This window comes from Barbatula barbatula (assembly GCF_947034865.1).
Source record: "Barbatula barbatula genome assembly, chromosome: 4".
NCBI lineage: Eukaryota > Metazoa > Chordata > Actinopteri > Cypriniformes > Nemacheilidae > Barbatula > Barbatula barbatula.
In genome coordinates this window covers 24,151,168-24,176,878 of record NC_136768.1, presented here as the reverse complement: position 1 = coordinate 24,176,878, position 25,711 = coordinate 24,151,168, and the positions used below count along the sequence as shown (strand labels likewise).

Sequence of the window (25,711 nt, the reverse complement as noted above, 5' to 3'; positions counted from 1 at the left end):
TGCACTGCTATCATTGTTTTGACACTTGTTTTGTTTGATATATGAAGAAATCGACAGTGAAAGAACCATAGCAGGCCATCGACTCACAAAAATAACGTTTTTATATATTTAAGGGAGGGAATTTACAAAATATCTTCATGGAACAAGATCTTTACTTAATATCCTAAAGAAAAATCATTAATTTTGACCCATACAATGTATTTTTTGCCTTAAGACATATGTGTTCCTGTAGCACATCTGAGTATTAAGTTAGCAGTGAAAAGGGAAATCTGAATTTGAGTCTTCGGATGTACAAAAAAACATTTTATCTAACATTAGGGCTTCACCGCTCCTATCAATTGATCTAACTTATTCACTTGGCTAAGAAATACACTACAAATGTCATTAATAATCATATTTAAGGCATTACAAAGAAACAATTCACAATACAGTTTCCCCAAAACGTTTCAATTACAGCGACTAATGGTGTTACAGTTAAAAAGGTCCCACCAGGAACACGATTGTTTCGTAAGCGCTGGTCTTTGTTTCCGGTCGGGCAATGTTTTGACGGGGACTTCAAACATGGCGACCTTCATGATAGACACATGAGATCATGACGTTTCTTCATTTGTCTGTTTAACTTTATTTCAGCACATATTAAGTGCAGATGCAATGGGTTTAGTTAGACATGTCGTGTGCGCAATGTCTGGCGGGGTTGACAGCTCCGTCGGTGCTCTCTTACTCAAAAGAATGGGTAAGAATTCACACTGCCCCTGACACCTCATTTTATAACACGACTAACGTTATTCCTCACTTAAGTCTTTTCAAAACCGCCATCACACGATTGTGCTTATGTGTTGATAACAGCAATATGAATCAATATTGCCTTAAATAAAATAAACGTGTTACATAATATTATAATTTCATTGTATTTGCTTTGATTCATAAGTGGAAGGTTGTCATGTTTTATTAATAATAGTTAAAATATGTGCATGTGATTTCATGGCATAGTTACACATCAGCCGATACTTATGCTTGTGCCTCTTACACAATATGTGTAAAAAACAACACGCAGACAGCACAATCCATCTGGCTTACGTCTATTTGACGTCTGCATTTACCTCTGCAATACATTTACATTTAGTCATTTAGCAGACGCTTTTATCCAAAGCGACTTACAGATGAGGAAACATTGGAAGCAATTATAACAACATAGGCAACAAAATACATAAGTGCATCAAACTAGTCCATTAAAGCCTAGCACAGTATACAAAGCTAAGAATAGTGAGGTTAGTAATTTGTTTTTTGACGTGTTGACGGAAGAGATGCGTTTTTAAGCGTTTTTTAAAGATGGCAACAGAGTCTGCTGATCTCGTAGCAGCAGGTAGATCGTTCCACCAATGTGGAACAGATCCAGAGAAGAGAATGGAGAGTGACTTCTTTCCTTTTTGGGATGGTACCACTAGTCGTTGTTCCTTTGCAGACCGCAGTGATCTGGCAGGAACATAGTTCTGCATTAGCGAGAATACATCGTTTGCTCATCTGCAATACGTCTCGGAGAGGTCTTAACGTCTGTAATACGTCTGCTAAAGATCCGGAGATCTGGAAACATCTGCTGCGTAAAAAAACATCTACTAAGCACCTTAGAAAGAGCAGCTTTACATCCATTCTAAATCGTAAACATCTTACAGACATCTTCTAGATGTCTATATGACGTCATACAGCAGACGTCTCCGAGACGTATTGCAGATGAGCAACTAGATATCTTGCAGATGTCAAATAGACTTAAGCCATATTAATGTGTGCTAATAAAACATGGGTGACATAATTCGAGAAAATCTGAAAAATTAGACATGTATCATCGAAAACTCTTTTTTCTTTTATTTGTAAAGTTTTGTTATACAGTCATACAAGATCATTGGTTTATCTGTCTATTAGGTTATCATGTGACCGGAGTGTTCATGAAGAACTGGGACACCCACGATGAGAGTGGAGTCTGTTCCTCAGAGAAAGACTGTGAAGATGCTTATACGGTGTGTAAAATGCTGGACATGCCTTTCCATCAGGTGTCATATGTCAAAGAATATTGGCATGAAGTGTTCAGGTAAATGTTGCAGTACATTTTTGTGAACAGATCACTGAATTTATAACGTGGTGCTTATTTTGATCTTTCCGTCTTTCAAAGTAATCTTCTCAGCGAATACGAAAGGGGCAGAACACCAAACCCAGATATATTGTGTAACAAACACATTAAGTTCAAGCACTTCTATGAGTATGCTGTAAATACCTTAGGTAAGTTTGGAGGAAGCTGTCCCTTACGGTAATGGTTTCGATCCCAGGGGTCCCTTATATAGAAAAAAAGGTTAAATTTATTGTAAGAATAAAATAAGAGGAATGTAGCGACTTGGGAAATGTTAGTTATGAAGTATTATGTAATGATTGAACACTACAATTTGTTTCCTTTTCGTGGTTTGCTGTAGAAAGTGGTTTAATAGATCATTTTCTTGAAAGCCAGGAAGTCATGCATAATAGGGCTACATGTACGGTGTAATATTGAACACAGCTTAATATAATTTTATCGGAAATCAACAAGTGGCCTGTTTTAGTGCATCAAAGTCTTTTCGGAAACAGGTGCTGATGCCATGGCAACAGGACACTATGCCCGAACATCCCAAGAGGATGAGGAAGTTTTCCAACAACAGTACACCCCACCTCGTCGAACCCTCTTCAGAGACCGATTTGAAACCAGAAAGGGTAAGTAAGTGCATTTGATATAGGCTGTGTAAATGCCAATTTCATTTATTGTATTTTTCTAAAAGGATGCCACAAAACTGAGTTCTAAGTTGATGTATTGCCAAATTGTGTGCCCGTCATTAGCTTTTGTTTCATTGGTTTTGTTTGTTCCAGCTTAAAAACTTGAATTATTTTTTAAATCTTAGCGGTGCGGTTGTATCAGGGTGCTGATCGCTTGAAGGATCAAACCTTCTTCCTCAGCCAGATCTCCCAAGATTCTTTGCGGCACACATTATTCCCCTTGTCTGGACTAACCAAAGACTTTGTAAAGAAAATAGCGGCTGAGGCCGGCTTTCAGCATGTTCTGAAGAAGAAAGAGGTACTGTAGAAATTATTACAGCATAAGAGGCTTTTAGTTCTTGAAATGCAGAAGTGTTCGGTTGTAATTCATTATATTTACGTTATTTCCACCAAAAGAGCATGGGAATCTGTTTCATTGGAGAAAGACATTTCGAAGAGTTTATCCTTGAGGTATGTGTTTGATACGCCGTTTAGCCTAAAAAAGACTGTAAATGTTTTATACAATTTTATAAAATGTGTTATAATATCGATTGCTGGTTTACATGTTTGCAGAAAGCCAATTAATTACTATCGATATAAAAATGTTCATCCGATAAAGCTCGGGCAGTGTCAGATGCAGTCTCCTCTGAACTCATTTATGACAACTGAGAAGTTAGTAGGCTGTAGCAAATGATGGAGACAGTAATGCATGGAATAGGTAAACTGTAAATACACCCCCAATTTGGACACATATTATGGAGTTGACCGCATATATCAGCATTCAATGTTAAATGCTATCAAACGATATCAAGGTACCAAATTTATAAAGACAAAAGCATCAGTTTAAAAAAAAAATACATTTATCAATAACCACAAGCAACCTTTGCATCCAGACTTCCGTAATCGGCTCAGTTTCCCATTTGGTATGGTTTTAAAAATGAACATGTTTTATGATTGAATTCTCCCGGTTTTGTACTGTATTGATGCAAAATTCCATTTCTCAATACATAATTGAATCCCCTATTATTATATAAACTCCTTTACAGTACCTAGAGCCCAAACCTGGAAATTATGTTTCTATCGAAGATGGGAAGATAATGGGACAGCACAAAGGTGAATATTAATATAGTTTATCATTTATTATGGATTAATATAATTCTCCAGGGGGACTGTGATCAATAATGGCTTACTGTTTTTTTCCTTAGGATGGTTCACATTAACACTGGGGCAGAGGGCTAGAATAGGAGGGCAAAAAGACCCTTGGTTCGTGGTTGATAAAGACATCACAACTGGTGACGTATTTGTGGTGTGTTACACATTATCCAGACTCCTGTATTTGAATGACTATAAAGGTGGATTCATTTATAACCCATGGGAACACTTGCAGGGTCCAACAACTAACCACCCAGCACTGTTACGAGACACGTTACAGACTGAGCGCTTTCACTGGATAGCGGAAGAACCACCTCTTGAGCTCATCCGCACTCAGATGATGGAATGTCACTTTCGTTTTAATAACCGGATGTCTTTAAGTGAGTAGCGTCACCAGAATCATTCGCAATGTGTTGCGTTTTTAAACTGTGTGAAAGATGTGAACTGCTTTTTTAAGCATTCGGCAGCGTTTCTTTCTCCGTTTTGTCCACACTAATGTTCTGTGGTCAGCCCTGCTAATGTATTCTTTCCTCTGGCAGCTCCATGCACTGTGACCTTGAATCTAAATGGCTCAGTGTGGGTGGTGATTAAACAGCCAATGAGAGCACTGACACCTGGCCAGGTAATCCAAAAATGATATACAGCATGTTTGTTAATTTGACATTTATGAACTACATTCCTAATATGTAGATATAATTGATCATTTACATTTTATTTGGGTATGTCTTTAGCCCAAAGACACTATTAGGATTCCTAGTATAATCGCGACGGTATATTCCCTCTAAATATGTGCAATTGGCAATCCACGTGCGATTCACCCCAATGGACCTTTTTTTTACAAGACTGTGACGACGAGTTCAATAATCATCAGCATAAAAACTTTTATTAATATTTTAATTTGATTTAAAAATGATGTGTTCGTTTATAACACATTATAATTACAAATTATAAAAAGATCGAGCGAGGATGTTTTTACACTGGATCTGTGGAGGTCACAGTCAATTTGACATCGTTCTCTCTAGGTTTTTTCATTTTGTTGAAAGTAGTGAAAACACTATCGTTGAGTTTTTATTTTGCTACTTGAGAATGCAAAAAATATATTTGTGATAGTCTCCCATTCAGCCCTATAGAAGATTACCCAACTACGACGACTTCTGTAGCAGAGAAACCCCAAAATGTGGAAAAGGTCCATAGCCAAATAAATGTAGTTTTACTCAATTATAAAATAAAAGTTTCTGTTGCGCTGTCACATTATTTTTAAGACTTTAAAGCACCCAGTTACAGTTATTCTTATAAAGTACCATAATGCAACTGGGTTATTTTTTATAATTGTTATTTTCATTAGTATATTTTTATTGTTCTACAATGTTTTTATTCTATTACAGTAAAAGAAAGAAGTTTAAAATGCAATGATGTTAAAATCAGTATAAATTGAAGAAAATACAACAAATGATTAAACAATACATGATTTTCTTGACTTTCTTCATCACTGTAATACGGTATAATAATAAACGTAATGCTTATAATATGAAATATATGCAAATATATTTTCTTTATTCCTTCTTCCTTGCTTTTGGGGAACCAGGCATCTGGGCATTATACGATCATTCTAATAATATCTTGTCATTATAATCGTCTCGGTTACGTATGTAACCTCTGTTCCCTGATGGAGGGAACGAGACGTTGTGTCGAACCGACAGATGGGGTTCGCCCCTGAGAACCTATCATCTTCTGACTATTTTGAAAAGGCCAATGAAATTGGCGAATGAAATTTGCATGCCGGGCTCATTCATTCATTCACCTTTTGTGCTGAGGAGCCTGAGAGCATCTCACGATCGCTGCAGCGGACGGCTAGTGTTGTGGCATGAGGGACACAACGTCTCGTTCCCTCCATCAGGGAACAGAGGTTACATACGTAACCGAGACGTTCCCTTTCTGTCGGTCTCTCAACGTTGTGTCGAACCGACAGATGGGGTTCCTATTGAAAACGCCACAGCACTAAGCTGCGTCACAATCTCTAGCGAAGCGACGTTGACCGGCCTGGGCGAGCCACACGTGAGCGCTATCGCGAAATTTGTAACCGTCCAGTGGGCACGCAGGGGCTCCCAGAGCTTTTGGCAAAGATGAGTAGCCCCTGCCCTCGGCCACCACAGACAGAGGCCTTGTTCTCTAAACGAGAAGCCGTCCGGTACCGTAGGGCTACTGGGTAAGCGCTGTTCCCTCAATGTGGACGTGCGCTACGGAGACCACTTCCCACCATAGGGGGGAATACAGTGGAGACACCAACATGGTCTCACCAAATAGGGGAGAACTCATGGGAGGTATGTGCGAAATGCCATACCAAAGAATGTCCACCTGGGGGAGGTCATGGGTTGCCACGCGGGGAACCACCTCATGACGACATCTTAGACGGAACCACCCTAGTGGGGGGTTACTACGTGTGGGGCACTAGGTCCGGTTGGAGCTATATGTAATAACTCAGCTTGATACCCGGCCATAGGCGGCAGGGCTGCTCCGCCAAGCCCGCCGCCCTGAGTGCTTATTGATGGATGGACGGACTGCCTATTCTTCACCCTTGGGGAAAGAAGGGAGGCAGCCCATAGCGCACTGATCCACCTAAGAAGGGGAATGGCGCTATGCGCAGGCGTACGCCCTACGACTGCTGGTCTCACCTGTTGGCAAGACTCGAGCTGCCGGCTCCCCACGGAGGTTGCAAGCCTCTGCGAGGTATAGTGTAGCCCAACCCGCAACTCTACAGATGTCTGCCAGAGAGGCGCACTGAGCCGATGCCCACGAGGAGGCCACACCCCGAGCGGAGTGTACCGTCACTCAAATGGGCACGGGCTAGGATCGGCACGCCGTACTGACGGCGTGTGCGATCCAGCGTGACAACTCTCCTCGGAGACGGCACTCCCGTTGCTGACCTCCATAACAGACAAGAGCTGCTCAGGGCCTTGAAGCCCTCCGTGTGGTTCGAGTAGCGGCGCAATGTGCTTACTGGACACCCCACGTACAGGTTGGGTCTTTCTCCCGGTGTGGGAGCGCTTGCAAGTTCACCTAGTTCCCAAAGGGGGGCGGCGGAACTTTGGGCACGTAAGTCGGCCGGGGTCTCAGGATCACGTGAGAGTAACCGGGCCTGAATTTTGGCAATCGGTGGACACGGAATGCTTGCAGGTGCCTCACCCTCTGGATGGACTCGAGCCCCAGCAGGAGAGCCAACCCCCCTCGCAGAACGAGGAAGGGGGCTCTCCGCAGGGCCCGAAAAAAGGGGACCGAAAGGTCCACCTTAAGGCCCCAAGAGGGTACGGGGCGCGGACGAGGCCTTAGCCCCTCGCGCCCTAGAGGAACCTAATAATCAGGTCATGCCGCCCCAGAGGCTCACCAGCAACTGGTACGTGATAACCGCGACAGCGGGTACCCACGCTCCAATTTGGAAGGGGAGATTACTCCCCAGCCTCTCCTGCAATAGGACAGCACGTTCCTGAGCGAGCAATTCCGCGGGTCTTCTCCTCGAGAAGAGCACCAGGACGAAAGGGGCGCCACTTTAAAGGCATCCAGCCTTGTGGGCATGGCCCTTGCCTGAGTGATAGTCTCCACCACTGTGGGGGGTAGATCATCCAGGAACTCCTCGTCCCATCCAGGAGCCAGACCAAAGGTCCCCCTGTGCCCGCCCAAACCACACCCAAGCCGGCCCGCAGGGGTGGAGTCGTCACTTCCCACGAGGTGTCAACTGACGAGAGAGCGCTTGGCTGTCTGGTTCAGGACACCCGGTGGGCGTGTGACATACAGGGGCTTTGCCACCTGCTGTGTCCACGGGAGGAGGCGTTTGGGCGAGTTGCGATGACTGCAGCGAGCGAATGCCACCCTGAGGTTTAGTAAGCTACGCCGGTCGTGCTGTCCGGGCCAGTATGCTGGCTCTGCACGAGAGGCCGGAGCCTCATCAGTGCAAGCAGGACAGCTAGCAACTTGAGGGCAAGCGACCAGCGACCCGACACTGCGCGCCCGTTGCACACCGCACCCGCAACCCGTAGGGAGGCGTCTGTCGTTACCACGATCGGCCTCAAGACCTGCTCAGGGTTAGGATGCGACTGCAGCAGGCGTAATGACGATACGCCTACTGCCAGTGCGCCACGCTCTCCAGGGAACTCATCTCTGTAGTCAGTGCTGTCGCGGTCCCATGTGCGTCAACCCGAGGGGGACAGGCCACCCCCGAGGACACCATGCCCAGGAGCCTCTGAAACTGATTTCAGGGGACCGCTGGCTGCTACCTGAAAGTTCAAGCAGCTCAGCACTGACTGTGCATGCTCGAGAGCGAGCACTCCCTCAATGGAGACAGTGTTGAGTTCTCTACCAGGAAAAGGGGGCTCTGCGCCAGGGAGAGCTGCTCTTTTTCCCGGCTGACCCGTTACTGACATGCCAGCCCCTCGACAGTGCCGAGGGAAACTGGACATGAGAGTATGCGGTCAGTTGTCATGAACCACTCCTGGCGTCTGACAGACACCAGGACGCGCTTCTGCGCCTCCTGAACGGCACCCTTGCAAGGTGCTGCTCAAGGTATGCAGCGACCCCTGGTTTTGGGGATTATGAAGTGCGGCTGTAGAAGCCACTGGACATCCTGGCCGAAGGGACGGTTCGATCACCTTCGCCAGAGGGGTGGCAGCCCCGGCCTGGAGCGCGGGAACATCCCTGCCTCTGCTGAGGTAAGAGGATGCCCGAAGTCCACCGGAGGACTGGCGAACTGGATCGAATGCCGAGACGGACCACACTCCCTGCCACCGTGATGGTTTGAAATGCTAACCAAGCACCCAGGGACCTCACAGGGGGGGGCTACGATCTGCTTCATCAACCCGCGGGGGTTGGTTCAATGACTAGCAGTGCTGGTCCCACCCAGGGGAAACAGCTCCGCTAAATCACCTGCCAGGCGATGGCGCAGCTCGACGCACCGTCGAAGCGAGAGTGCTGAGGGCTGCTTTATACTTGCCATTGCGTGCCGCCACGATGCAACGTCGAGTTGCCGAACACCATCTTTCAGAGGGTGAGAGCAGCTGCAAGTGGGACCCAGAGAGAGACCTCTCCTTGTGAGAAGGCGGGCACTAGGCCCCCGGAGGGGCCCAGAAGGTGTTGGGACGCGGCAGGGACCGCCCCAGTCCGACCACCCAGCAACCAGGATGGCCATGGCGTAAGAGTGGTGGCAGTTTGGCCCACGGCACTGCCAGCCTCAACACCAGAGATGTTGAGACCTTACATGCCCTGGACGGTGAGTCTAGGTCAAGCTCCTCAGGTGGCCGCCTTCTGCGGATACCCGCGACTGCATGCTCCACCCAGGGTGCATTGACATAGCGCCAGGGCTGCGGTGCACCGCAATCCGACACTCACGGCGGTCCGAGCGAGCATGGCTGACATCTTGACGTCTGCTCTCACCTGTGCTCGACCTCCCGAGGGAGGGAGCTTCAGGGAATTGCCAGAGTCTGATGCCAGCAGGTCGCGCTCCGATGTTGCAAGAGACACCTCATCTCCACGGCTCGTGTCCGAGCGTGTGGCTGATGAATAAGACGGCTTAGGACCATCCTTGCGGAACTGCTAAACAAGCGAGACGGGGCGCGAGCGGTCCGCGAGCCGGCCGGCTGACGGATTAACGCTCACGAAAATCCCCACATCACCCTCGCTGCTCGCCGCTGCTGACGGCAGGGCTGTAGCCGCTGCGTTCTTGACAGAACATAGCCACCGTGACGCAATGTCTGAATAGCCATCCGCCCGCAGTGCGGGCAGGACGAATCCACGAGGCTGCCACAGTGGTCGGACCCCCGAACACCTGCGGCAACCACCGTGTCCGTCCCCGTCCTCGATGAGTGTACTGCACCCAAGAGATCAGCGGGCAATGCCACGCTGAGGAAATTGCTCTTTCAGAAAAACACCTCTGGAACTGCCAGGACGCCCAGGGGAATCTGCGCTGCATCGCGTCGTAGAATTCGGCAATTCGATGAATGTCATCAGATCGAAGGCTCCGAAGAACAAAAGGTGAATGAATGAGCACGCCCGGCATGCAAATTTCATTCGCCAATTTCATTGGCCTTTTCAAAATAGTCAGAAGATGATAGGTTCTCAGGGGCGAACCCCATCTGTCGGTTCGACACAACGTCGAGAGACCGACAGAAAGGGAACTGAAGTTAAGTTGTGGTCTTTTCTACTTGCTCAGATGCAAAGCAAAACACTGCATATTAACATAAAGAGAGTGTTGTACATTCATATCTTAATTTGACCTTTTTTTTACTTTGCAGTTTGCTGTGTTGTACAAGGGAGACGAATGCTTAGGGAGTGGGAAAATTATTCTTCTGGGACCCACAAAATACACTCTTCAGAGAGGGCAAAACTTGATAAACTGTACACCTAAAGAAACAAGCCGTCGTCATCCGGAGCCCATCAGCTGAGACCCCGCTTTCTTACATGAAAAGCATCGTGCAGTTCAAAATCAATGCCAACATTTGGGACTGTAAAATGCAAAGAAATTCATTATTTCTGCTAAAATGTGACGTTTCAGTTGATCTTTTCAACTTTGATTTTATGTAATTGAAACGGAAATATAATCGTATTATATAAAGCAATTTTTTATGAATTTGCAAATGCTGTAGTGACTTTATCGCATACCTAATTCAGAATAATCCAGACGAATATAAAGGCCGTTTTTCAGTTCTGGGTCAGTAGAGGGCGTGCGCACACGCGTCATGTCTACTGCTGGAGACGCGCACAATCTGAGGTTACGCGCCATACATTAATATTACATCCATTCAGATGTATTCAAATCCACGTTCAATAAGAGCATTCAACAGTTTGTCAGTGAGCCAACATTTACTCTCCATTTAAAGTATGTTTGTGTGGGATGATTTGAAGCTTTATATGTAGGTTGTTTTTTTCTTGACGGTAAAGTTAAGCTTTCTGCATTTAGAACTTATGATAAGTCAATCGTAATACTATGATAATTTACGGGAATTTAAAAAAAGGAAATGCTTTCTTTAAAACACAGAATTAACATATTTTAGGCATTCAAAATTACGCAGTTTCGACTGCTTTTCAGAGTCACGTTATGAAACTAAAGTATGAAATATTAACCCTGTTTATTACTTTTATCATATTTTATTTATTTTACGAGAAGCCTCAACTGAAAAGAAATATGGTGTATAAACATGGCGTTAAAGCACAAAAACATCCAATCTTCCATAGTTTAGCCATACGGTAGCTGTTTCAATTGATGAATACTAAAGCAAGATGCAATGCAGCCCACTTTGAAATAATCTTTCGATGTCTTTATGTTTTATGAATGGATACTAATTGGTTTTGTCATGGTTACAAATGCGTATTTTAAAATGTTCGCGCCCTGTCCAAGCAAAACAAATTAGTTTTGAATCGACATCGAGCACATTTAGGAATGATGCCTTTCATTCTGCGTGCGCACTGTATGTATGTTTGGAGACAGTCTACTTGAATCTTAACAACTTATTAAATGGGAACATTTCTTTAACTTAACGTCGCTCGCTCGCGGTGTAAATGGGGCGTGAAAGTCACCAAAGACGTAAGAATGGAGAAAAGCGCGTTGAATAACAATACCCGCATTTCCATGAGAGTTATTCTTTAGTCCTGAGAGGAGGTGCACTGCAGGTTTATGTTAATGCCTGTGTGTGTGTGTGTGTGTGTGTGTGAGGGGGTTGAGACGCGCACGCACGGAGCCATTTTGTCCTCATTTAAAACTTAACGCGGATAACGTCACCGCGCTCCATGGACACCCCTCTGAGAAACTGTCTTTTCCGCCGTTTCAATCTACAATGAAGGATGAAAGAAGGTCGAAACGTCGGGAGAAGGAGAGTTGACGTGTTTCTTCTGGACGTTTTGAGGACCGCGCCATGGATCTTGTAATGTGTTGGTTGTTGCTGGCTCACCTTCTCCTCCGCGCTCCTCTCGTGGGATGTTTTGACTTGCACCTTTCGGAGACTTTACGTCCGGGGGCCGTTTTGGCCAATTTGTCACTGGGGCCGGGTTGGACGTATAATATCGACCGCGCTTTAACGTCCAGGTACATCGAGAAGTTCGTAAAAGTGGATTGGAGGAACGGAGCGCTGACTTTAAATGGAGAGTTGGACTGCGCGCGCTCTCCTCAGGGCGCACAGCCTCTTTATATTGAAATCAAATCTTTAACGACCGAAGGACTAGTTAACGCGCACTTTAATGTATTTGTGCACGGACGGAATTGCGTCTTCAAGTATAAAAGGAAGAAGGGCAAACCTGATATTTCCTTGGATTGCGTTTATAACTTGGGAGCAACTTCCTGCTTTTCTCCAGGTAATTTACTTTTCAGTCTCGGTGATTATTTACCCGTCTTTTTCCGAAACGCGGGAATTTTGGGCTATTCGTGTACCTCAGAACATTTAAATGTCTTCGTGCGTAACGGGACTTTATTGGTGAAGGACGCGCACTGCGTGGAAACGGACTCGGGACCCTTTAAAGACACCGTTCACTGCACGGTTCACGATTCAAACGGTTCTGTCTTCTCCATGTGCCTCAAGTTGCGATTCGCATCAGTTCAAAGTTCACCACTGGAGTATTTGCAGCACGCCTCTGATCAATGGAAGTCGAGGAGGAAGCGCGCCGTGAACTCTTCGCCCCAGTTTCAGCTAAATAACTACCAAATCTCCGTGTCCGAGAACGAGCCGGCGGGCACGCGCGTCATCACCCTCAAAGCCACTGACAGCGACCCCGGAGAGGCGGGTAAAATCGAGTACGGTATGGAGGCACTGTTCGACAGTCGATCTAACGATTTTTTCCGCATCGACCCTCAAACCGGCTGCATCGAGACCGTCCAGCCATTAGACAGAGAAGTGAAAGACACGCACACATTTAAAGTCACCGCCACCGATAACGGCACGCCGCCACGCGCGGCCACGTCCTACCTGACCGTTACAGTCAGTGACATCAACGACCACGGTCCCGTTTTTGAACAGAACGAGTACAGGGTGAGGATACGTGAAAACGTAGAGGTTGGTTTTGAGGTTATAACTGTGAGGGCCACGGATGGGGATGCGCTGTCGAACGCCGACATGATATATAAGATCGTAAATGGCGAAGGTGTTAATTCTGGGTTCGAAATTGATTCCCAGAACGGTCTGGTGAAGATCCGACTGCGTCCTGATAGGGAAACCATGGACCAGCATCAGCTGATAGTCGAGGCCAATGACCAAGGAAAGGACCCTGGGCCCCGCAGTGCCACAGCCACGGTGCACATAACGGTGGAAGACGAAAACGACAACTATCCTCAGTTTAGTGAGAAAAGATATGTAGTTCAGGTGCCGGAGAATGTAGCGGTTAACACTGAAGTGGCCAGGGTAAAAGCTACTGACCGAGATGAGGGCAACAATGCCAAAGTTCTTTACAGCATAATTAGCGGCAACGTGAAGGGTCAGTTCTTTATCCACACCACTGGAGCTATTGATGTCATTAACCCTTTAGACTACGAAATGATCAGAGAGTATAATTTACGCGTAAAAGCCCAGGACGGAGGCAGGCCTCCTCTCATAAATGGCACAGGTGTGGTTGTTGTCCAAGTGGTGGATGTGAATGACAATGCCCCCATGTTTGTGAGCACTCCTTTTCAAGCCACTGTTTTGGAGAATGTGCCAATCGGGTATTCTGTGATTCACATTCAGGCCATTGATGCTGACTCTGGAGAAAATGCACGTTTGGATTACAGTCTCACAGACACTACTCCTGGCTTTCCTTTCACCATAAATAACAGCACCGGCTGGGTAACAGTCAGCGCTGATCTGGACAGGGAAACCACTGAGTTTTACACATTCGGAGTTGAAGCAAGAGACAACGGAGTTCCAGTAATGTCTTCCTCAGCCAGCGTCAGCATCACAGTCCTGGATGTGAACGACAACATCCCTACGTTCACTGAGAAAATGTATTCGCTTAAAATCAACGAGGATGCTGTCGTAGGGACCAGTGTGTTAGCCGTTACAGCTCTGGACCGTGATGTAAACAGCGTAGTCACCTATCAAATTTCCAGCGGTAACACACGAAACAGGTTTGCCATCACAAGTCAAAGCGGGGGTGGGCTCATCACACTAGCACTGCCGTTGGATTATAAACAAGAACGTCAGTATGTCCTGACCGTTACCGCTTCAGACGGCACACTTATTGACACTGCACAGGTGTTTATCAACGTAACCGACGCCAACACTCACAGACCCGTGTTTCAGAGCGCCAGCTACCATCAGACCTTTAGCGAGGATCGACCCATTGGATCGACTGTTGTGGTGATTAGTGCAACGGATGAGGATACAGGCGAGAACGCACGTATTACTTACATCATGGAGGACAATGTGCCACAGTTTAAGATAGATCCGGACACCGGTGCCATCACTACTCAGATGGAGATTGACTATGAAGACCAGGCCTCCTTCACATTAGCCATCGTTGCCAGTGACAATGGAATCCCACAGAAGTCTGATACTACCTATGTAGAAATCATTGTTTTGGATGCCAATGATAACGCTCCGCAGTTCAGGAGGGACAAATATCAGGGTAATGTGTTGGAAGATGCATCACCGCACAGAAGCGTGCTCCAGATATCCGCATCTGATCGCGACTCGGGATCTAACGGGCGGGTGAGTTACACGTTTCAAGGTGGTGACGATGGCGATGGAGATTTTATGATTGAGCCTTATTCAGGAATCATCAGAACCAATCGGAAGCTGGACAGAGAGAACGTTCCAGTGTATAACCTGAAGGCCTATGCAGTAGATAGAGGCGTTCCTCCACTCAAAGCCGCGGTGGAGATCCAAATTTCAGTGTTGGACATAAATGACAACGCTCCCGTTTTTGAGAAGGATGAACTGTTTATCTACGTCAAAGAGAATAGTCCAGTGGATTCAGTAGTGGCACAAATCACAGCCATTGACCCAGATGAAGGAACAAACGCTCAGATATTATATCAGATCTTGGAAGGAAATATCCCTGAGGTCTTTGACTTGGATATGTTTAGCGGAGACCTAAAGCCGCTTATGGATTTGGACTATGAGGCCAAAATGGAGTATGTTCTAGTTGTACAAGCCACGTCCGCACCTCTGGTCAGCAGAACAAACGTCCACATTTGTCTGATTGATGTCAATGACAATGATCCCGTCATGCAAAATTTTGAGATCATCTTCAATAATTACATCACAAATAAATCCAACAGCTTCCCATCTGGGATTATAGGAAAGGTGCCTGCCCATGACCCAGATGTGTCGGATAAACTCAAGTACAGTTTCATTGAAGGAAATGAGCTGAGTTTGCTCATTCTAAACCCGGATACCGGAGAGCTAAAACTCAGCAAAGATCTGGATAACAACAGACCTCTGGAGGCCACCATGAAAGTTTCTGTCACAGGTGAGTACATTTCTCATTGCATCTTTCAAATTGGTCATTGTTTCTCTGGAATGTACTTAAAAAGCAGGGAGGTAAATAGGATAAAGAGGTTAAAAAGCCAATCTCATTTCATCATACACTTGTTTTTTATGTATATATCTTAGTTTAAATAGATGGTAAATGGAGTTTATACAGTGGTTGTTCTGAAGTGCTTCATCTCAGCATGTTTGCTGCAGGCCAAAGCACAATCCAGTTTTTCTGCTCATGAGCTGTTTGTTGAAATTGTTGTGGAAGGGAAAAATTATTTGAGGTTTCTGCTCACATTTTAAATCATGTTTCATTTCTGTCATGGCCAAATACCTGCCAGTATTCTGTTATGACATGTTGGATATGCATTGTGTTGTTGTATTTGGAGACTTTAAGTCACTTTATGACAATGTGTTGTGTGAGAAACGTTCATTTCTCTGAGATTTCTAGTCACTGACAATAATGACTAACATATTTATTTATGGTGATCATTTATTCTCACATGTACTGCCAGCCTCATCAAATGGCATCAGTTTCTTATATTCCCCTCTTTATTCTGTCCTCCCTTTGCATCTTTCTCCCGTCCACACTTTCCTCTTCCTGCTCATTTGCAACTCGCAATTCAAGTACATCTCACAGAATGCAGCTCTTTGTATGTACTTTGTGGCTTTACGGCTTTGTCTTTGTTGGCATGATTGCTGCTCCTCATCTGAATGTGCATGCTCATGGTCATTGTTGGGGTCGTAATGAGTTGCATTCATGCGATGTTGGCTCATTCATGACAAAGAGACATCGGTGTGCTTCGCCGTAGCTCCTCCCACCCTCTTTTGCCTCTCAATTCTACCGAGAACTCCCTCTCTCTGTCCTCTAATAAACTAATGCGTTTTATTTCTTGGCCAGGCCCACATGTCAGATGTTAGGTAACCATTAACACTGGTTATGTGACCTCTTCACCTCCTGCCCAGGGAAAAGGAAACAGCCCTTAAGGGAAAACATGTGACAGACTTCGTAGATGGATTTTAACAAGCAGACGTGTCTATAAGTTAATGTAGTGCTTTTAGTGGATTACAAAGGTCTTTAATTTTTGTCTTTCTTGGAGATTGAGAAAAAAATGCAATGTTTCAGCAGACCGTCTAGAGAGAAATATTGGTTAAGCTATAAATATATAGGATCACAACACTATTCAATAGGAATATTTATTACTCATAAGTTGCTTTTCCTCCTGTATGTTAACATACAGTAAAGCTGTAGATGAATGCAACTAATGTGGATAGCAAAGCTCAGATAGTGTAGTCTTGAAATGATTTGTTTGAAAGCGTGACCTTATGTAGGAATGACTTTTCATCAGACTTTGGGATTTGGCAAATCCGAGCACAGTTGGAGACCAGAAAATTCATATTTCATTCAGTTGCCCTCAGGTTGTTCTAAACCTGTATAAATAATGTGCACACCAAACAGATCTCATCCCCCATTTACTGCCATAGAAAATAAACACTATGGGAGTCAATGGGGGATGAGATGACATTCTTCCAAATATCTTCCTTCGTGTTCAGCAGAACAAAGACATCTGCACAGGTTTGTAACAACCTGGGGGTGAGTAAATAAAATGATGACAGAATTTTCATTTTTTGGTAAACTATCCCTTAAAAGGAGACACATACTATTATTATTATCATCCCAGCGTATCTGAAGATACTCTCATTTTTCACTTTCATTACATTGTTATCTTTTACGTCTAAGCAGGGGTATTCTTTTGACTGAGCTTTAATTGTTTGACTACTAAGGGACACACCAGAACTCCCCGAAATGCCGCTGATAAACGCAAGTTAACATTCTAGTCAAAACAAGGCCCAGTCTTCCCTAAAACAACACCGGTCTGCACTGCAAATACAACGAAGTGTGGGCTGTGTGTTTAAGTAGTAACTTAATCTCCCTTATCTGTGTCAGTTAACATTCAACAAGCCTTTTCCCAGAGTGGGGGGAGTCCTCCACAAAATGTTGGATGCTGTTTTTAGCCTCGCACCTTTGTGCTTTGTTTCACTGGATCAATACGGGTGATAAGACATCTGTCGATACCTTAAGTCCCAAGAAAGATGGTTGCCATTTTACATTTAGACCAGTGAAATCGATTTGGTCGGCCTTGTTTGATGTCTGCATCTTTATACCATTCATGTCGTATATACGGAGAGGAGGGGTGTAAATCATCACTTCTTGATTCATCCTTTTCTGCCTCTGTAGTCGATTAGTCAAGCTTGCTGATACTTGCATACTTTAGAGTGAGTGAGCTTCTGCCCGAAGGCCACCGTGTCTTATGTAGATGACTGTAGCCCACTCAATGTCACATACCTTGACTTCGTAACAATTTATGACCAAACTCTCTGAACTTGTATTAGACTTCAAGTTTGTATTAGACTTCAAGATTTAAAACTCAGTTAAGGTTTGATGATAGCACCATAACTATTGACATATAGCCTACTACACAACTGTTCAGACGTTTGGAGCCAATTACTCATTCTTTATATACATGTGTCATGTTTATGTAAAATCCCTAATAGTTTAAAACAATTATAGATTTTTTTGCATTTGCGGTAAAAACAATAAACCTAAAGTTTGTAAAATCGTACGCTCAGTATTTTATCCAGCAGCTTCTGAGGTTTCACCCTGGGATGCTTTTCAAATACTAATGGGCTCTTATTGGCTGCTTTTCTTTACCAAAAAACAAAAGCTTTTAAGAACATGAAAAACATTTCGGTCGAGCGACCTTAAAGGGATAGTTCACCAAAAGAGGAAATATGTTGGTAACCAAACAACGACGGCTCCTATTGACCTGCATTGTTTTTGTGTCTGTACAGTAGAAGTAAATGGGGACCGGCTTTGCTCATCTAAAACCACTCTTCACAATATTGGTAAAGTCATACAGATTTGAAACGACAAGCATGCGAGTCAATAATTTGAGGATTTTCATTTTTGGGTGGGATATGTGGTGAAATAAAATGCAAATAGTATGACACTTGCCCTTGTATCCCATACTGCACTCTTATTGGTAGTTGCAGGGCTTTCTGCTGAATATTACACATGCCGGATCATTTCAGGCCTGCCTTTGAGTAAATGGAGTAATGGATGTCAATTGCCACCATGTAGGCGTTATTTTTCGTCACGCCCTCTCAATTTTATTCCGTGCCGACCCGCTACCGCTGTGTTCACCCGCTATCGATTTATAATGATTTTAGTCCCAACCAGACGGATCTCGCTAAATTTAGATCACGTTTCCAGATCTCACATTTAAATTTCAACAGATATAAAATACGCTATACAAAACCTTTATTTGTTTTAGTCTTGTCAATATACAAAATCTTTCTTACATTTTAATGTCAATACAGTAGACAAAAGTCACAGAGAAAAATATATTAAATACGCCGTCTTTCACTCAGAACTATAAGCAAAATATGGATAAACGAAACCCATTGGCTTATAGCTATCTCGTGCAAAATAACATCCATGCAAGTAATGTCCTGATAACCGTCTCCCCTAAAAAAACCAAGGACGCGCTTTCTCTCTTCTCTTAGGTGCATAGGATCACAACACTCTTATGCGCAAACATGAGAAAGAGAGAAAACCAAACACATTCAGCCCTGTAGGACTAAACTGCAAGATAAATGTTCATTTTGTACATCTGCTCTGTGCATTGAGCTGCAGGGAGAGACATATCGTCTTATCGTGAACCTTAGAATCGATTCCGAATCGAACGGTGAGGGTCCAAACGATTCCCACCCTATAGCATGACATTTACATAAAAACACTGAAAAACGATGCTCTGACGTGCAAAGAAACGTGTGTTTTTTGCTTTCTAATGCACATTTTTATCTTTACTAGTTCAAAGTGAAGAGAAAACTAGACTGTATCTTAGTCTTGCGTGTATGCGTGTTACATGCATGTATTGTATGGGTTGTGTGAGAATACAGGGGTCAGGGAATGTAGAGCGGCCCGGCTGTGCTCTCAGATCTGCTCTTTGACATGTACACAGCAGCTGTAAGAGAGACAGAGACGAATCGCTCCCAGACTGCCCTGAGCTCTCCATTCGCTGTCCCCTGTCATCTAGATGTCATTAACAGAGAAGATCTCCGCTCCAGGTGTGACTTTCCTTCTACCTTGTATACACGTGACCCTCTGACAACACAGACTAGTTCTCTCTGTTTAAGACGTACTTGTTTAAAAGTGCACATCTAGTTCACAGAATCCTTCACAAATACAGCTGAAAGAACTACTTTATTAGCAAATGCTGTGACATGTTACATATCCGGATGTCTTACTGATATAGACATAAATAAGTGAATCTTAACTTTTTACCTTATATGAAGAAAATGCGAGTGGTACTTAAAAAGGCAATAAAACAGCAGTGACTGCATAGCAATGCCCTGGCGAGCAGCCATAATACCCTCGCAGTGTGGCAGAGCATTGCTATGTGTCACTGAAGTATTTCATAAATGTATTGCATTAATATGGAACAGTATGCAACTACCCAGCAATAACCTAGAAAATGCAAAGTCTTTATGATATTAAGGCTTCATTTATTTAAATGACATCTACACTGTTAAAAACAAAGGTGCTTGAAAGGTTCTTCACGGCGATGCCATAGAAGAACCATTTTTGGTTCCACAAAGAACCGTTCAGTCAAAGCTTCTTTAAAGAACAATCTCTTTCTTACTTGTTTATAATCTGAAGTCATCTTTTGTGAAACAGAAAGTGCAGTGTGCAGTGTATTGAAGTTTAACATTTAGGATTAGGGTTTGTTCAAATCCGTAACGCTAAGGATGTGGAATAGTAATAACGTCGCCTTGGCAGACATCAACAAATAGTCACGGTGTTATTGACGATTTTGCATAGACACAACAAAAAGCCTCAAGGTTTTCGGTCGTTTAAACAAACTCAGTTTAGGCTTATTACAATTCTTGTCACTAGAAGACATTTCTACAAATTGCCGTTGTCCTTCTAAAGTATGTCCATATGTCCAGGAAATGATTATATACGTATTATTATATATGTTAATAATAATACAATGTTGACGAGCACTTTTTAATACTTTTTATTGGTTAGATATTTGCTAAACTCAGTGACAAATATAAAGGGTGACTAATAATAATTAATTAAAAATACAAACATCGAAATATGGAGAGACCAGGCTTATGTAGGACAGCAGCGAAATACTTAAGCCAACCCTATTTCATTGCGGTAAGTGGCTTACTCGGATGTATTGGCACAATTTCATTGATATAGTGCGATCCGTTTACACCCCAGTGACTGTTAAGTTTGGGGGACTTCATTGTTGCTTTTTCTGATATTCATACAAATTCTTTAATGAAACCAGATTAGGGTGGAAAGGTCTTATGCTGACATTCCAAAATCTTCTTTTGTGTCCCTCTGTAAAATCACGCTTTGGAATGACATGAGCTGAACGATCCCTTAAACATCGCTCTTTCATTTGTTGATTTTCCTTGTGCTATATCCGTCGCATGGGTCTAGAAACTGTTATTAGATTACCGAGGCACACTGTGTAGTCACTGTTCTCTTACCAGTCTTGTTTTGGTGCAGCTCCTCTCGAACATTATCATAACAGCCAAATGGCCTGTACTGTATCTGCGATACTAGCAATTTTGGCTAACCACAGGTTAAGATTTCTTTGGGATTTGCTTGCACGCTCCGAAGACACGGTCCTTCAAAAGCGAAGGCCTAGATGATCATACGTCCCCCTCTTCACATTCCTGTGCTTTGAAAGCAGAATGCAGTCCGAGACCAGGAAACCTGAACATTAATTGAGCTGAAATAACAGTGTGTGCTGTCTCGCATCCCTGTTAAATGAGCAGGAATGGAATTTGATTCATGTTTAATCTTGCACACTCATTTGAAGGTGGAGAGAGAAGAGCGAGACAGTGATGAGATTTCAAAGCGGTGCCAAGATGAGCACAAAAACAAAAGAAACAATAAACCTCAAACTTTGGGTCATTCTAGGATAGTTTACACAGAAGTACGGGCAGATTCGTGTTTTGAGATTCTCATTTGTAAGCTCATTTGAAAATATGGTTTGGTCTTTCGGTCTGAGATGGCTGTATATTTAGCAATGGAAAGCCTATGATTTGAAACTTGACTGTAAGTGAATTTGAATGACATTTACCACAAAAAAACTCATCTGTAGGGATAACTACAAAATGTGTTTTTACATTTTTGCACTTTTAATGGACTTTTTTGAAGTTTAGCCACGGCCGTGATCCAACAGTTTGGTTGGATCACGGTTGTAATTTGTAATTTACGGTTGTAATTTATTTATGACAATGTTTGCATGATGCAAGAATAATGTTGATACTCATGTTTATTATCAGTATATATCATCCACCTACAAATTGTAAATTAGAAAAAATATACTAACTTTAATATTTAGGCTTTTAAATGCTCCAAAACGCCTTGACCCACAGACTTCCATTTTAGGTGCGTCAGAGTCAGTGCATTGTAAGTCATTTTTGTTCGTCTTCTCACAACGTGGTCACAGAATAGTAATGGCAGAAATTGTTTTGTATTGAATTCAAGGTATTCATTTAATTGAGAGTGTAAAGTGGATTTCCCTGTCAAACTCAAGGAGCTGCAGTATGTCCAACTTGACCGGCGCAGTAGAGGCGATCTGGAACATAAATTACAGGTCTTTTTCAAGTGCTGGCTTTTGAGTTCTGGAAACGGCATCTCCCTAAGGCAATGCCACTGAGATCTGAAAGACCCTTAGCTTTACCTGTGGGCTGCAGAAATGTCAAAGACGTTAGATGATGAATTCTACCAAAGATTAACTTTTACCTATTCCAAAAATTAGTAGGCATCACAGACTTAAAAGCAACTTCCTCGATCAGAAATCTGAAGCACTCTTGAAGTGACAGGAAATCCCCTGAAGCATTTTTATTGAATGGGGAATTGTAGATTTTCTAAGCCTCTTTAAGCGGACCCGCAAACTCTCACCCAGGATTAAATGGCGGTGTATTCACAGAGTATCGCTAGTTGGGCCGTCCAGCAGGTTAGGTAGCCCTCAAAGTACATTTTCAACGCCGTAGACCTGCGAGCTCAAGTGAACTCTAAATATTAGTGTCAGACGGATTTCACACAATCCAGATCTGCGATTCTCCGGCTAGAAGTCTGAAGGGGAACCTGTTTGCGTGTAACTCAACTCACTTTGCGCTCTATCCTGATTCTATTCTGCCACACATAAAAGACATCTTTGTCCCTAACACTAAGGGGCTGGAAAGGCATCTATTTCAGCCAACGGCCAAAAAGTGTGACGCTACTTATGCTTAACTCATGTCCGACCAGATTGGAGAAATACACTTGGAAAATTAAAGTCCCTTCGCTCAGATTTAGGCTTTCTACTCGGCATACTTGAACTAGCAACCTTTTTTACCATGGCTGCCCTGTAATTCAATAGCGTTGTTAATACAAATGTATGACAATGCCACTATTAAATGGAGGCATGTATTTGATAACAAATCCTTGAGCCCTGGCTCAACTATTGGAGCGACATGCTCTTGCTGTCGGGGTGTTTTTGTCATTCGACGAGCGAAGAAAGACTTACGGAGAAATACAATACTTGGGCGGTCATCCAATAGGTATGAGTCTGTGCATTGTGGGTAATATTACATCAACTCTGATGAAGACAAGGAATTTTCTTTTTGGCTAAGTTGCACAGAATTTGTTTCGGTGGTTTGCTTGAACAAAATGTTTTTTGGTGAGATGATCAAGGTTTTTTTCTGAATTGGTTGTTTGGCTGTTCGGATCTTAATGGGAGCCTGAATATTTTCATTTTGACGGGAATGAAAACAGGGCTGTAAGGTATAGACGGAAAAGTATTTTTAATGGGTATCGTTCCTGAATTATAAACACAACACATTTCTGTCTTGGCTATGTTTCAAAGTCAAATGTGAATTGATGCATGTTGCCCAAATGTCTTAGTGTTTTGAGGTCTTAGTGTGCGCAAAATGTACAAAAATATTTTCAGACTAATACAATATATGTAACATAAGATGCTGTCCGTTCATTTACTTGACTAAAGTCCACAGGACATTATCTTAGCTAAGACAAGAGGGGAGCGCTTAGAAAAATGGGACATTTTAACAAGTTGAAAGTTAACCAAAGTCTTAGAGGCCTCCAGGGTATTTTCACTATTATGTCTAATTTTTAAAACGCACTTTGTCCTTTTTTTTAACCTTCGGGCTAAGCTTAGCAAACATACATGCACTGAATTTGTTGTTATTTGGAGAGGGTGCATGCACTGTTTTCGAAAGCCATCACCTCTTTCAAGGGGGGATGGTTTAACACCCCCTGATTATACAACCAATATAACCATTTCATTCATGACCTCCGTCACCTCACAACGACGCTTGAAAACAAAGCTCTTCACAACTTGAATGTTAACAGCCAAACACGAATTCGTCCTCTCAAATGACATTTACATTAAAGCAGGTTCTGCACAATGCTATTCTCTGTTCTGTTTGTAATCCGTGTTATTTGGAAAAATGATCTGCGGACCAATGCAACCTTAACTGGGAGAGGTACATTATGTCCTGTGCCTTGTGATAATTCTGTTGATTATATAACTAACTTCAACTCTTTAAGCACTATTTCATAATTTCAAGCATTTTCAAGCATACGTTTTATGAACTTTGAAACTATGAATTTTATTGTTCGGGTTTTAATTGGATCACGGTTGTTATATCATCGGTCAGCCTAATATTCATATTAATAAATTTTGTCTTTTCGGGTTAGAAAATGATTGTTTTGATGAGATTATGAATATTCTTGATTTCATTATTTTTAACACCATTTATTGTTGTACTGTACGAGATTGTCTAGTAAGTCTTGGATACTACAAATCTTTGATCCTTGCTTGTTTCCCGGTATTTTAGTCCATAAATGTGATTTATTCTTTCCGTCTGCTCTGGTGTTTTGGTTAATAACAGAGATTGGCTAAAAACCTTCGTTGTGGTCAATGACATTTACTTAAAGGGGTCAGAGGTCGCGTCTGGCCTGACCAGCTCAGTTCTAGTGTGTAGAGTCTTATCAGCGATGACACTCAAGCTGAAGAGCGAGGTCATCTTTGTTTTCAGAACACACACACAAACACATACATTTCGGTTTACTCAAAATTTCCATCCGCCCAGCTTGGATGAAGGTGTCACAGTCTTTGATAACAGAACTGAAACATACAAAACACGGGTTTCCACCTCTTCGCTTCGCCCAAATAAGGAAAAAAATATTATTATAGACTGCAACTACATATCACGGGAATTTGAAATTAATTTGTATGTTGTGAATCATGCAACATATGATGTAAAAAAACGTAAGAACAAAGCCCCACCTTTGACGCTGAGGTCACTTCATACGTAAGTTGTACTTTAAAGTAAATGAGATGAGATTGCGTTGCGTTGCTTACTTCTAATGGCGCTTGTAATGGTAATTGTACATCCTCTATTTTTTCATGTTAGGAAAATGTCCTGTGGGATTCTCTTCAGTGCGGATAGTCTCATAGAAGGCGGGGTACAGGTTTCTTTTCCATGTCAAAAGGCGTCTATTGAATGAATGCGGGTCGTCAACACAAGTGGAAAGGTCTGGCCCATTGTCCACGCTGTTCCTAGGTGTCGGGACTCTTCGGGGTGTCTCAGTTCGCAAAACCATTAATGGACTGACAGAATGCATGCGGGCTTGAAGAGTTTATGTGGTCCTGGTACATCTGAAACTCTCATGGGTGTCGGAAATGTTGTTGACTGTCGAGGTCCCCTTTAGTATGTTAAGAGGAATCACATCTGTGCTAATTGTTTGTCGGTCGGTGTCAGGTTTAACATACATGGGTTCCTAGCATTCAAATGAACCTTATTTACGAAATATGTCCTTGGTCCATTTTAAGTCATATTTTCATATTATGGATATGAAAGACTAAAATCTTATAATGGCCCCATCCTACATTATAATACCACTAAATGTTTAAATTTTTTCTAGTAAATGTATCACATTATGGACGTTTAATGAAAATGGTATGACTTTAATAAGCAAATGTGTGATTAACACTAGATTCAAACAGCCATCTGTATCTTCTGTAAACTAGCACAGTTTTTTTTATAATATGACCCGCGAGCAATTGTCCCCAGTTAGTCACGGTGGTTAAATGGCCCTCAGTCATCTTTGTGATCTTAGGAATGGCGTTTCTATACAGGGACAGCCAGTGTAACAGATGCGTCAGCTTCGTAAATGTGCACACTTCAACTCACATGGAAGCGCGTACAATGTCAGGCTTGTCCCAGAGGATCATTGTATAGCTCACAGATGATAAAATGATGGT

At 43.1% G+C, this 25,711-nt stretch overlaps 2 protein-coding genes across 2 annotated transcripts in view; both read left to right on the top strand.

Annotated features, from left to right (window-relative positions):
• The first annotated feature begins 457 nt into the window (after positions 1-457).
• trmu (tRNA 5-methylaminomethyl-2-thiouridylate methyltransferase) lies at positions 458-10,576 on the top strand. The gene is made up of 11 exons (XM_079454549.1): positions 458-733; positions 1,918-2,083; positions 2,165-2,271; positions 2,611-2,733; positions 2,919-3,091; positions 3,190-3,243; positions 3,819-3,885; positions 3,978-4,078; positions 4,160-4,304; positions 4,464-4,546; positions 10,203-10,576. Exons 1-11 carry the CDS (start codon positions 652-654, stop codon positions 10,350-10,352), a joined length of 1,251 nt encoding a protein of 416 aa, XP_079310675.1. The 5' UTR covers positions 458-651; the 3' UTR covers positions 10,353-10,576.
• Positions 10,577-11,819: 1,243 nt separating this feature from the next.
• Positions 11,820-25,711, top strand: part of celsr1a (cadherin EGF LAG seven-pass G-type receptor 1a) — a gene marked incomplete at its 5' end in the record, with an annotated part of 70,544 nt that continues 56,652 nt past the window's right edge. Inside the window, one exon of the mRNA XM_079454952.1 lies at positions 11,820-15,342. Coding sequence (XP_079311078.1) covers positions 11,820-15,342 — 3,523 coding nt within the window. The remainder of the gene's footprint in view (positions 15,343-25,711) is intronic.